We start from the raw sequence: 15,295 nt of genomic DNA on the forward strand, positions 1-15,295 counted from the left end.
TCGGCATCTACTGCGGATCAAAGGCGCTACCCTCGTGTGAGTTCATCCGTTAAATATCCAATGATGCTTGAGATAATCAGTCTACGAGTGTCTGACGATGTAGGGAAGCATAAATTTGTAAAATTGCGGGGTCCCGCCTGGGAATTTCTCTCCCCCCAGTTCATATTTGACTGCATTTGAACCCAGCTTTGAAAATTTGATGGAATTGATGAAATTGATGGCACGCTCCAAAAGGCGGATGCAAAGAATGCACTCTCGTTTTCTTCTCCTACTTCTTCGCCCTTCGTGGAGCCAGATTTCCCAAGCTGGCAGTATACTCATCTGATTACCTGCTTAATATGTGGTAGTGATGGTCTCTCTCTGTCTGACGCACATTACGCTTTGATCAGATAATCTCCCCAATGACCCCCTCCACTGCTACTGTTGAATGCAAATGATATGACATCCATCAGTGCTAGGGACAGTGTCTTAGCCATAATTCTTTGTGCCATTGGATACTGCACTCTGGATACTGCACTCTGGACAAAGTCACTAATCAGTGGGAAAGTGCCAGGCCATCTATGTTTTATTGTTATTGATGCAGCAACTTCTGTGAACAGTTTTATGTGTGTGTGTGTGTTTTGTTTTTTTCTTTAAATCTATATACCTTTTAGTCATAATCTTAAAGGTAAAATCTGAACTAACAGGGGTTGAGGTTAAAGAGTTATCAAATATCAGAGATGTGTACAGGTATACACACAAACTATAATCTCCTCGTTAATATGGAATTGGACACATTAAGTCCATTGAATGACCCATTTACAAACAATTTTTTATAATTTCATCAATGAAATATGAACTTGAGCAACAAGATCAAACACACCATTAGGTATCTACCTGAAGCCGAAAACAAGGTGAAAATTGGGGTAGTTTAGGAAAGCATAAAATTGCGCAGCATCTGGCACAGTGTCTTTGAAATGCCAGCAAATTATGCAAGATGGTTCAGGAACCGAACACAAGTCTGCCGTGTGACAGACTACTGCATCTCTGGCGGATTTCTGTTAGGACTTTCGGCAGGGAGATGTGGCGTCGTGACCCGAATGTTATGCTACCCGCTTGTTTCTCCGGGGCGTGATGAGCACACGGCAGGTGCGTGACTGACTTCATCAAGCGACATGGGCATAGGCGAGTAACCCTAGCTACACACGCCAAGCCAAAGACAGTCATGGTGCTGTTACCCTATTTTCTTTTCCCCATTTCTCTTTTCTTTTTTTTTTTTTTGGGGGGGGGGGGCAGGGGCTTGAGGGATATGGCGGAAAGGCACTGGATCTAATGAGGAAAATCTTGCACTGGTAACAGAATCGACGGTTCCCTACATCCTAAAAAATGTGCACCAGGGAGTAAGTATGTTCCTCCTCTTGTGTTTGTCCAAAATGTGGTAAGCTTTAACATAACTCTCAACTGGGAGTGCAGACACAGTGCAGATGCCTATGCCAACAATCCTTCTGTGCTCTGTTTTTCACGGGAGATAAAAGTGGAAGTTGGCGCCCATACATCTATTGTTTGCAGGTGTGAAGAACGCGAGATATCTTTTACAGCACAATAGAGTTGCAATATGCCCTGGATTTTTATTTCAGACTCACATATGTCGTTGTTATGACTAAACTGTTGTGTATAAGTCACAAATCCTGAGATGAAATTCGAAAACGATACGGGGCCAGGAAAGGATATGAAAGTTACCACATACATGCCTTGCACTTCTGCGCACCTTTTTGAGCACAACATTCAACTTTCATTTACAAACTGCATCAAGTACTTTAAATAATACATGATGCAATGATGGCCTGTGACTGTATGTCCATCAGCCATCAGTGTCCACCAGACCTCTCACAAAGATGGATACTTACCAAAAAAGAAAGACTAAAGCGAGACTTTGAAACTCAGACAGCACGTCTTACCTTGTCTGTTGATACATAATCAATGAGCAGAGTAGGGAGAGTGAGTCTCCTTGCAGATTATAAATCATGCATGCAAGCATGCTGTTGGCAGGATGACAAGCTGCACCACCCCAGGAGCTTGCTGGTTAAGTACCAACAATACCTCCGTTCACCCCATCCCCCCCCCCCTTCCCTACTTATCCCCTTCTTCAACTATTCCTGTAAAGCCAAGAATATTTGCAGCATGAAATTTTTGTGACTAGAAGCTGGCCGCCCTTTTTTGCTGCAAGAAATTTTCGCAAATTGGTGCTGGCATCCAATGCATGTAGAACAGACAAGAACTTTTGCATGCATTCCAATTTTGCGAATGTTGGCTCCTTGTGAAATTCATGAAAATTTCATGCCCACGAAAATTTCTGGTTTTATGGTTAGTTTTACTTAAATGTCCATTTCACTTGAAACAAGGCTAAAATCTAAATGGATTCTCACGCTCTTGAGTGGTCCCTGCTCATCTTGCCTTTGATCGGACATGCTTACAGTTTGTGTCTGCTTTATCCCTCACACCCCTCCCCCCCCCCCCACTTCCTTCAAACAAATCCTATAGCAGCTCATCCACATACAAAAAAGACGCATCACTGCTTGCTTTGAATACACAGTGTTCTTACTCCTGAATTATCTCGGTGACACCACCATCTTGCCAGCAAAGCAAATTCAGCACGCTGAAATATTCAGGCTTTACAAGCGCTCGATGCAGTCGAGAAACGCAGGTTCGGAAAACACTTGCTAGGCTCTCTTTTTTCCACTTGTTAACACCAGCTGAATTGTTTTGCCTCCCTGCAGATGAGTGACAACCTACCGCACTAATCCCTAAACGCTGCCAACAGAATTCCCTACCTCACGAAGCAATGAGAGATGATCCTCTTCGTATTCCAGTCCAAATCCCACTGTACACCATACGACTCGGTTTCAAGAGTTACCGCTTTCACTGAATGCATAGCAAAGATGTATAACGCATTCAAACTTCGGAGTGAAAAGGTACAGACATTTGGACATGGTCTTGACTGCTTGTGAAATTTGGCACTCAATGTGGCTGGTTGTGTAACATAAGTAAACATGATGATGGTGGTAAGTGCGGGATGTGCATAATGCCACATAAGTCACTGATGTAACTAGTTCTTGTAATATTTTTATCACAAAATGGAGGCATAAAAATGTAGAAAAAATCTATGTAGGAAAGGAAGTACAATAGAAATGCATTTCTAAATGACTTTGTTTTACCATCTCCACAGAAACATGTTTCTTGTTTGTGATCGCACTTTTTTCCACATTTCAGAAAGGCATCTAGCTCCATTTAATGAAAACAACTTTGCATCTGTTATCTGCCCAAATCTCCCTGAAAGTTGTTTGGAAGCATTAATTCTAGGCCACAAGTGAGTTGATGAACGCATCCTCAGTGTAGGATACAAAAAAAAAAAAAAAAAAAAAAGAGAGATGACCCCATAGATATACGACCATATGAATTAGCATATAAAGTACCACAGGAATTTGTTGACACGCACCATTCTCAGGGAGTGGGAGAGGGAGTGCTTCATAAATCACACCCTCACGAGCAGACATGTATGATGTCCCACTGCTCACAGGTTCACCCTATTCCAACACAAGGAAAAATAAACAATTGTTCTCCTTTGCTGCACATAACCACTATGGACCGTTCTTCTCTACAGCGATGCTCACCTCATGGCTGCTTTTATGCTCATTCAGCAATTTGTTTTCTATTACCTCTCTGAACTCTTGATTCGTCATCAAAACATGACTCACACACTAGACATAAACATAACTGAGTATGCTCTCAATATATCACCAAGGGCAGACCATTTCATAGACGTGTGTGTATGTGTACATATGTGTTTGTTGTACATACACATAAAGGCATGGTTTCAAATCATTTCTGGACTAATTTACACAAAAAGTGATTGTGAAACTGGAAACACATACATGTGAGCATCACTGTTTGAAAGACTGAAGTCATGTTTGTGCATGTGTGTGTGAGTATGTGTAAGAGAGAGAAAGAGAGGGGGAAGGAGGGGCAATTAAAATTCATATGGAATACAATCGTTGACTACGAATGGTCACACATGAGAAAACTTGTGACTGGACTGATGATTAGGATGATGATTTTAATTCATTACAAGAATGATCGGACCATACACTTGGTACCCTTGAAACCATGATTTGAATCCTATTCCTCTGTACCTTGTCAATCAAACTTGCATTCTTAGCATGCTTTGTATCAACCACTAGTACAAACTTTTGAAACACATGTGGTGGGCGGTTTATTTGCGGAAATGGTCAGGAGCTCTGCCTCCTACAGCACATTTTAGAGGTTGAGGCACACAAAAGAGAATCAGTACTGTGATTTTCGTAATTTCTTTCACTCATTTTTGAACCTCCGGAGTAGAATTTGGAATTTGTGATTGTGATTTGAATCATGATTCCAGTTTCTATACACATGTCCTAGAAAAATTGTAATTCGAGTAATTTTTTCACGGAAGTCATCATTCACATAATGGCTTTTCTCTCATGTGTACACCCTTTAAGTCCTGTACCCTGTTGGCCTGCCTGTTCGAGTCATTGTGCACAAACATGTGTCAGCATTGTCATCCTTGTAAAAACACTGGACAGGTTCTATTAATTGCACTAGAAGTGACTGTGATTACACAATGACCTTCATGCAGAGCATGTATGGGGGCAAGTTTCCTGTGTAAAAACGCTGGACAGGTTCTATTAATTGCACTAGAAGTGACTATGATTACACATAGACCTTCATGCATTAAAGGGATGGTACAGTATTGGTGGAGATGAGAATTGGGCTTTTATCTTTTTGTGAGATACCAAGAAAACACTTATGAAATAGTACAGAGCATACCATTCTAAGAGGAATTCAAAGTTTATTTGATGAAAATCGGGTTTGGAATGGCTGAAACATCCAAAAACAAAGTAAAACAATGCGATCGTTTAAAAGTGTGGGTCCCACACTTTAATGGAATTGATCTGTTTTGGATATCTCAGCCATTTCAAAACCAATTTTTATCAAATAAACATTGAATTCCACATGGAATTACATGCTCTTTCATATTTCATAAGAGAATTCTCATTATCTCAACAAAAAAAATGTTAGAAACCTGAAATTATGTCTCAACCAAAACTATACGATCTCTTTAAGCATGTATGGGGCAAGCTTCCTGTGTGACCATGCATGCCTACTGCCAGCATGTCTACTGCCAGCATGCTAGGATCCAGCCTTGATGAGTGCATTGTGATCACTGCCTGATTTGTGTTACAAAAATAGATGGATGAACCTGGTAACAAGCCAACTATAATTGCCAGGATACCTAATATCACACCATTTGCGCATTTATAAATTTGCCGCTCTACAAAGAGGTATCCCCTGAATAGACGTACCATATACAAAATAAGTGTGGTTTTTCTGTTTTGGGCATTTTAGGGTGTTGTTTGTTTGTTTGTTTGTTTGTTTGAGGGGCATGTTTTCATTTGATACCAAATCATATTATTGTTGAATTTTCTATAGAGGTATGGTTTAACATCAGAACCTTAAAAAAAATGATATTTGGTCCATGGCTTTAAAAAGAATACAGGCAAACAACAAACAAACAAACCTTTTTTTGAAAAAGGGCCTACATATACTCTACTTTTTACATAACCACTCTGAATCTGAAGATGCAATATAAGGCCTAGGATTATAAAATCCATAACAAGCTGACAGAGAAGTGTTGCTCGAGTAGTTCTACTAAACTGATACTAAACTGAACTGCATTTTTCATCTCTGTGCATTTATGCTGGTCAAGAATACCTACAACACTAATAAAGTGTTACTGGTGTACTCAAACATCGACTGCAAGCATACTGGGTAGTCATGTAGTCATTTTTACATCATGAGTACATGTAAATGATATGAACCTGGCATGTTATCAGAATAGCTCCTGAACACAATAGGGCAGCACACGATGACTTCACTCTCTTGGCCTGAATCACACTTTGGCTAACATTCAACACTAGTTACCAACAATGAGGGTGCAGATTTAAAACAATGTACCAGATCAAAGTTATGTACAAATGTATCATAATCTAAAAAAAAAGGGCAATTCTACACTGTGTTCAAGCTGGCTTTATACAAAACAAGGCAAGTGCCAACATGTGTCTGGCCCAGTCGCATAGAAGAAATTAATGTTTTCTAAATCCCAGAAGTTCATTGACCCTACCTATGACCTTTGACCTTGTGACCTTCAACTCCCCAAGGGACATTTACAGCTGTACCAGCCAAGTTTGGTCACAAATGGACATATGGATCAAAAGTTATGAGCCATAACCGAAACACGCTGTAAAAACTTGACACTGGACCCGTAAAGTTCGTTGACCCCTGTCTGTGACCTTTAACCTTGTGATGAACTTCATCTTCCCAAGGGACATCTTACCATCTAAGTTTGGTCACAAACGGACATAGGGATCAAAAGTTATGAGCCATAATCGAAACGCGCTGTAAAAAACTGAACATTGGGCCCTTAAAGTTCATTGACCCCTGTCTGTGACCTTTGACCTCGTAGTGACCTTCAACTTCCCAAGGGACATCTACCATTCAAGTTTGGTCACAAACGGACATATACATCAAAAGTTATGAGCCATAATCGAAACGCGCCATGGGCCCTAAAAGTTTGTTGACCCATGTCTATGACCTTTGACCTTGTGGTGACCTTCATGTTTGGTAAATAGTGTAACTTTGTACAACCACTCTTCCCTCCAAGTTTGAATGAAATGAAAGTCCTCAGTAGAGAGTTATTCCAGTTTTGGTAGCGTTACAGACGGACGACGGACGGATGGACGATGGATGGACAGACGCCGCAGTCGATCCCTTAATCAAAATACATACAAGGGGGTGGAATACAAAATGTAGCACAGATTTCATCCCACCAGACCTAGAATAAGATGCTTAAATGCAGTTGTCAAGTTTCATGTGTTTCTAGAGACGGAGTGATATTATTAGCAAGCACATCCAGTAGTTCTTTGAGGCGATGATGTCACATGCTTACAAATCTCCCACTGACCCACGCACAAGTCTTCATGGTGTATGAAAGAGAGATATTATGTACACAAGATATGACATGACAGCATCATATTTCATATACATTGAGTCAACTGGATAATCAATGCATGATTAATAAGATAATCTGAAGACCAAAAGTCATGTCCCACAGCATACAGTGGGCACAGGGTAAAGCTGTACTGGAATTTGTTCATGATGTCTTTCATTTTCAGTTTCAATTTCCAGTTTGATTTGCATGGGAAAAGACAGAATATGTGAGTTTTCTTTGGTCCAAATCAGGAAACACCTCTCAAGGGAGTTATAAAATGATGCCAAGAGCAATGTCCTTGATATACAATGTACACTGAGCCGAGATCACAATAGCATTGTTTCTGTCAAGAATCACTAACATTTCATGTACGCATCAAAACCCAACAACTGTTCCTTGATCAAAGTAATTCTTCTGACAGGCCCTTTGAATATATCCTCTCAAAAGATCAAAAGACAGTAAGGTTATTACATTGTGTTTATGACTGTCTTATTCCACATTAACTGTCACTGATTTATTTCTCATAAAATGCTGTGTTTGCAATCAAGCTCCTTTTCTTCTGATATGTCTTTATGACAGTGTCATTAATTGCTAAATTTACTTTGCTTACTACAATTGAAAATATCTGTTCTTATCTACGTAAATGTACTGCTTACACATTGGAGGAAAACAACTCCTAAATAATTTACTGAAATAATGTAGCTTCAGCTACTCAAAATTGGAATTTATCATGAAATGAATAATTTACCTATTCTACATAGTTTTGAAGTGGATCAATAAATTTCTTGATTTGCATTTCCGCTGAAATCATCTCATTCAAATATTGCTCGGTAATTACAATCACAGCCCTACAGCAGCTTATGAAATAATGATGCAGTTCATACTTTATGCATCACTTCATCCATCCACAGTAAATACACATATCTCTTTACTCGACTATTCTCTGCATATCAGCGATTTTCTAGCATTTCCTTATGCAAAGAAAACAGGGACTTGTCTGTCTGAAATAATTTCACTTGTAAGCAGAACAGCACGAGTGTGACGGACAAGAAATTTGAATGAATCACTAACCTTACCTGACCCTAGCCAAAAAAAAAAAAACAATTTCACCAAATCTGCCAGTAGTCCTGCCATTGATTTTTGGCAAGGACCCAAGTACCAGCAGCTCTTTCCCCCGACCCTGACAGGAGCAGAAGACGAGCCGCATCCTCCACGCGCGGCGCAATTGAGATTGATTTAGATGTGATGCAATTACGCGGCCGCAGGCAATGCGCGGCATTGCAAATGGTGTGATCAAGTGTAAGCAGCCATTTGCAGCTATTAGATTAGCAAAGACTTAGGGCTGCAATGGCCTTTGCTCCCCCTTTCCTACTTCATTGCCCCCCCCCTCCCCCCCCCCCCCCTGTCATCCAACAAACCAACTTGACCGCATTGCTGCAGGTTCAGCAACACACAGGACCCTAACCCATTCTCTATAACAATGACATCCAGCCATCCTTGTGCCTCTTCTACACATACACTCATGTACATAGAAAATACATATTCACACAGACACAGAGACAGACAGACACACATGCCCACAAAACAGTTTATCAAGTCAAAACAAGACAGGAAAAGGTTTGATCCTTCCAAATCGACCTGCAAACGGAAAAGCATCTGCCTCAGAGTACAAATTCAGTTTGTACAAACAGATACACGAAGGCAAAACATTTAAAAAAAAAAGCCAGAAAGTCGCTAGAGGTCAGTTAACATCAAGCAGCCAAACTTAGTTACATGTACAGTATACAGACTCTGTTGTCATACACGTATATATTTTCAAACCACCTTATGCTTGACACAGCCAGGTCAGTCAATGTTCACACATGGTATCAAAATCAGAAGGGTTGCAGACCAAAGAAGCAATGGGCAAGATCTAGATTGTACATACATATTACAAATTTTGTGTCTCAGTATGAAAACTACTTCCCAAATCAGGGAGGCATTCATTTTCACTTGTCAGGAGACAAAGAGGTTTATTATTACTTTCTTTCTTTTTGAGAGAGCTTTGAGTATAAGTTAGGGAAACTTGGCTGTTGTGCACAGTTGCACACTTGGCAGATATAAAAAAAAAAATACAAGCTCAAACAAACAACAAACAGAAAGAGTTGGTGATGTCAACGAATTGCAGCTAATATATACCTTATACTGTTTAGCATAAATTAGTGAAACTACACAATACCATGAGTTTCCTCATTTTTATCCAATTTGATTAATTTTTTTTTTTTACTGTTGAGCTTAAGATACCTTATTCTTCCTTTGTTACTATAAAAATTAATGGCGGTCTGAAATTCCCCTTTAACTATGAATAGTGGCAATTTGTGCATAAAACCATCCAGGAGCGCACAAGAATGAAAGAAAGAAAAAACAAACAAACAAAAATGCCACTTTCTCTCACAATATACATCTATCACATCCTACACTACACATACTTGAATTGTGAGAACACTTGTGAATATATTCATTCATTCACACAATTCTAATGCATCAACGCAAAGTCATGAATTCATACATATTTTTCTCGGAGGGTAGAATACTAGTATTTTGTATGCGCTGGCGAATTCACAGTTCGACCATATAGATCAGGCATAGAATGTGCTCATTTGAGTGACTCTGAACAAGATGGGAGAGAATGTAAATGAATCTGTTGTTTCTATAATGTGACAAGTCTACTCCAGCATGCATCAAACAAAAATCTCCCGTTACTTCCCGTCTGAAACAAAGGTTAACAGTGAGTGCAAACTACTTTCAAATTCACATCAAATCTCCACCGAGATTTTTTCCACTTTCTCCCTCCCCCACCCCCATTTCTCTATCTATGATCTTATTTTCATCTGTCTCCTTTTTTTCTCTCTCTCTTTGCAGGTCTGTAATGGAGGTTTGTGTGAATATACATGTATTGCTTTCCATCCCACACATCAATCTGTCTGCCTGTCTTTCTGTCTGTCTGTATGTTTGTCTCTCTCTCTGTATATATCTCTTTCATGGCTCTATCCTTCACTTTCTAAATGGGATGTTTTTCAACATGTAGATGGAGCACAAGCAGACAAGATTGGCGAAACCTTTCACTTTCGTTTTCATGAGCTGTGTTCAAGCCAATAACATTTCCTGCGCCTTCTACAGGTGCTAGGTCTACTGCTCATTCTGTGATAATTTCTCAGGAAAATGAATATTTGTAAAAATCTTGTTATATTTTCATTACATCAGTCTATAATTACGACATCACAAACTGCAGTTGAAGTCCCATCTCTTGAGAGCAGCACATGCTATCAAGCAGGCAGAACTTTCAAATTCCAAACCTTTGAACTGATTGTAAGACTTTAGAGAGTGTTTGCTTATAGATATCTCTGTATTGAATGAATCCACACATACATGTACATTGTTTGTTTTGAAAAACTTCCTGTCTACGCCAAATGTTTGTCACAGTGAATAAATTCACAAATCCAGACAGTAACAGCTACATCTGCCCTTTCAGGGAAGGTGGCAGATAATACTGGTGATTTAATTTCACACTGGGTTGTATCTTTCAGTATTATTTTAAGATCCTAGAAGTGTCACGCCCAGCATTCCCAGCATTCACCTTAATGACAGAGCATAAGTAGCTTCGAAATGCAAAGCAATCCTCATGTTCAGGATTTGATGAATATGGTAAAACTCAATGAAAGCGACTGGTGCCAGCTGATTCGAAATCGGGCATACGATCAGAATTCATCTGTTGTATTTCATGTTTCAAGTGTTATCCAAAAACATTGATATCACTCACAACCATCTGTGCATAATAAAAGAAGAGGTACTGACTTCATCAGCTCTCAACTCCCCAACTGATGTGCATTTAAACTTACACTAATTTGCTTTTTTTCCACCCACGTTCCCCCCCCCCCCCCGCAAAAAAAAAGAAAGAAAATCAAATCAAATCGATCAGAAGAACTTGTCTCCTCATCAGATCGTTGTTATCCTGTCATAGTCCGTGATGAAGACTTTTAGGGTAGGCTTCGTCAATACAAAGTCGGCGACAAAAGTTATGATTTCATACTTTTGTGTACAAACCACTAAAGGGATTATGAGGCCATGACATCATCACGGCATTAAATTTGCATGGGTTTATACAGTGAAGATTTGATGGCAAGTAATTATCACTGTCCTGTAAAAAAAAATATAAAAGTTATCTATCCCATAGTTTTACTAATATTTATACATGCTGTTGATGGAACTTGTACCATTTTGTATGTTTGATTTTACTCTACTCACTAAAGTTAGCTTGAAAATAAGAGCTGCAATGCACATTAAATGTGTCACAAACCAGAGGACTAAACACAGAAGAATTTTGAGCCAATCCCTTGGAATTGAATGAAAATGAAATTGGTGAAAATTGGTAAATGAAAGTTTCTGCAAAACAAGCTCCAGATTCCTGTATGCCGAATTCTCTCTTTACTGTGGAAACCTTATCGTGTTCCCAATTGCCTCTCTTGAGCTTCTACTCTCGCACAAGGGGACACACAAAAACATACATAGACAGACAAACAGACAGACACACAAGTACACATTCACACTAACAGACGGGATCTGGTTACAAATGGTGTCGTGAAGACGGGAGCATTTGTGTGCATACAAGTGCAAGTTCAAGTTCCCGAACAAATACGGGGTTCCGTTGTTGATACTCGGGGTATGTGAGTCCATGCCATGATGGTGAAATGTAGCAAGGGCTTCTATTTCTGGCTTGCAAAGTAATCAAGTTATTCCTCCAGTTCAGCATTGCTCTCTTTTTCCATCACACACAAGTTCAAACGTAATAGATGTGCGATGCAGCCGTTTGCCCGGCATCGAGTTACAGGGGCATACTCACGATCATCGCTGTAATCATCCACCAGGATAATTTCCTTGATCATGTGAGCTGGGCTTCTCCTCAAGACACTGAAAGACAAAACCAAATCTCGAAACTATTCCTCACATCAAGCCCAAGGGATATCAACAAGACGAGGAGGGAGCAGGCTTGAATGCATGCTCAATTCCTCTATTTGTTTTTGCACAGTATGGCTTCCTCTCCCATCCCCCCCCCCCCTCAATCCTTTGAAATATAATAATTATATCATCATCACATTTCTAAGTCTCAGTTCAAGGAATATCAATTTGCATTTCTATTCCCTTGACATGAACTAACCAGGAGTACTGTACAATGTATATTCTGCCAACATTTAAATAGCGTAGAAGGTTATCTGATACACAAGTTTAAAGTATACAAATATGTACCTCAAGACAGTGCCTTGTGAGCATAGACATGTGAACGGAAACACCTGGACGCTAGACTATTGCACCCAAGCCCCACCCCACTTTCCACTGTTCATGATCCTGCTAAATGCTGTTGACATGAACACACTGAAGACAGACAATCTTTTTTCACCATATGGCAGGACCTCTGATATTTGGTAGCTGCAGACCTATTCATCATTTGTTTTGTGATCAGTGATGATGCTTTCGTAGGAATTTTGCATAGAAATTGTCAGCCTTAAATCAAAGTAATGCTTTTTCTTACAATCATATGAAGTGAAAGTATACAGAAAACATGCAGAAAAAAAAATTTAAGCATTTTCCAGTTTTATATAAACTATAGACCCTTTCATTAATGGGAAACGAGGCCATGATTAATGCACTTATAACAGAACAGTACAAAAAAACATAGCACAGTCTTTGTCATTTTCATTTAGAACGAAAACTTTCTTTGCAACTGATTGACAAATTGCCCTACATCGACGTAAATAAGCACTGAATTGATCAGTGTTTTAGTAGTAGCCATGATAAAAAAATCATGGGCGTACATACTCGAGCAGGATTCGAACCTACGACCTCCTGATCACCGGACAGGCGTCATCTCCACTAGACCACCGAGCTTTCGCCCGACAGCAAGTGTTGGTTCTAATCCTTATAGCATGCAGCGGGTACTGCTTTGTTATTCAAATTCATGAAAACTTTCTTCTCATCTTGTCATACAAGGAAAATTATTTGTGAATTGAATTGTCATATTTGACCTAAAAAAATCCATACACTTTTTGATTCTGCCATTCATAAATAGCATAAAGGAAATCTATGCATTTAAAGAGAATTTTATATTTTCTTTCAAGGCATTTTACAAGAGGCAATTACATGCAATGTACTGTATATGTCAAATATTTTGTGGGGTTATCATTTTTACTAATTTTGTGAGTCAGGTGCTATCCACAAATTTAACGACATGTAACAAATTTTGACTGTGATCCTGAAATGAATGCGATGTCCACAAATACATTTCTCTGTTCATTACTACACTCAACGATTGTAAATTGAACCACTCATGAAATTGTCAGGAAATCCTTAATGTAAAAAAATTAGACTCACTAAATACTGTAGATGGTATACAAATACTGTATCAGTCATTAATCACAGATGAGAGGTTTACCCTTCCCATTGCATTTTTATTTTTGATTGACTGTCTCAATTAAGGTCATAAGTGGTCTCACATCTGTTCAGTGTGAAGTCACTTTCCCCACACTGGCTGCTCACCTGACGACTGTTCGTAATAATGTTGACCTCGCCTCGTTGTGGAAGGTTATGATGACACTCGTAGCGGGCAAGGTCACTTCCCACGATGTCTTCTTACATCTGAACGAACGAGAACAAATAATATGGACGCATGTTCAGAGCTTGTCAATTGCAGGGTACAAATTTTTTGAACACCATCCCTCATTACTTGGCTACAGTTTCAAAGATACTGACAAAAAATTAGACAACTGCAAGCTGCGAAAAGTCTGCAGATATCAAACTCGGCAAAGATGTGGAAAACTTGAGGATGTTGGTTGAGGGCAATGTCCGCGGGAGAGAGAAACGAAGATAGGCCCACTCCCATTTGGGAAATATTGCGATATCGAAAACACGTTTGACCTTCCATTCACGCTGCAGCAAAAACAATCGCAACGTTTTGGCACTACACTAGGGCAACATCACTTGGAAAAAAAAAAATCACAATTGGCTCACCTGTCTCCTGCATGCAAATGTAATCATGACGTAATAGTAGCCTCAGCAGCTAGCGGCACATTTCCCGTGTGACCACACCATGGGCATAGGAGCGGAGGTCACATGACATGTATTTAGGGATTTATTTTACGCAGACTATTCTCATTCTGAAATGTCACAGCAAATCTAACATAAAAACTTGTACTCCTTGAGAGCTGTGATTTTCCTGCCAGTGTTTTGGGTGCTTTGGGGTATTTTAGCTTTAAAGGGAAAGTAAACCCAAAGAGCAATGTGGATTGAGTGAAAGCAGTAATATTAGTAGAACACATCAGTGAAAGTTTGAGGAAAATCGGGGAATCGATGCAAAAGTTATGAATTTTTAAAATTTTGGTGTTGCAACTGCTGGGTAAGGAGACTACTAGAGGTTATGACGTATGAGTGGACTACAATATAAAGAAAATAAAAAGGGAATTCAATAAAGATTCATTTTTCATGAAAATTACACATTCCATCAGCTTGATACTGACATATGTTAGGGGTAGCACTTATTCCCCCTGCTTTCTGAAAGCGGTTAGTCAAGAACTCTTTCATTTTGCTAGAAAAGTGAATTTTTGTGGAATTCCTTTTATATTTTCTTTATATTGTGGTCCTCTCATACGTCATAACCTCTAGTAGTCTCCTCATCCAGCGGTTCCAACACCAAATCTTTAAAAATTCATAACTTTTGCATCGATTGTCCGATTTTCCTCAAACTTGCACTGCCGTGTTCTACTAATGTTACTGCTTTTACTCAATCCACATTGCTCTTTGGGTTTGTGTTCCCTTTAATAGCAACTTTCACAGATTTTACACAACTTCATACTTTTTCACTTGCAGTTTGAATGACCCCAGTGCTTTTTCTTCTTCATCTTCTTTTTTTTTTTTTTGGGGGGGGGGGTGGTGGGGGATGGTAAGAGCTAAGGGGTAATATTCCATTGAAAGAAAAGAAGCTGCAGTGCAATTGGTAGCAACATTGAAATCAAATGATATTCCCATCATTCACTTTGCAAATAATTAGGCCTACTTGTTGTGCTCACTGGTGAGCAGTGAGCTTAAGCTTGACCAAGTAATACAACAAAAAAAAAAAAGGAAGAAGAAGGAACTCACAAAGATTTACAGGAAGGAAATAATTGTATGAATGTGAATGTACGTGTATGCCTCCATGTAATCCTT

General features: G+C 39.4%; 1 protein-coding gene across 1 annotated transcript in view; it reads right to left on the minus strand.

The window, feature by feature from the left end:
- The window catches only part of LOC140234150 (polypeptide N-acetylgalactosaminyltransferase 2-like), a 131,997-nt gene that overhangs the window by 79,954 nt on the left and 36,748 nt on the right, over positions 1-15,295 (minus strand). The window contains exons 3-4 of the mRNA XM_072314230.1: positions 13,634-13,732; positions 11,943-12,010 (exon numbers count right to left, since the gene is read on the minus strand). Coding sequence (XP_072170331.1) covers positions 11,943-12,010; positions 13,634-13,732 — 167 coding nt within the window. The remainder of the gene's footprint in view (positions 1-11,942; positions 12,011-13,633; positions 13,733-15,295) is intronic.

The sequence above is a fragment of the Diadema setosum genome, chromosome 1 (genome assembly GCF_964275005.1).
Source record: "Diadema setosum chromosome 1, eeDiaSeto1, whole genome shotgun sequence".
NCBI classification, from domain to species: domain Eukaryota; kingdom Metazoa; phylum Echinodermata; class Echinoidea; order Diadematoida; family Diadematidae; genus Diadema; species Diadema setosum.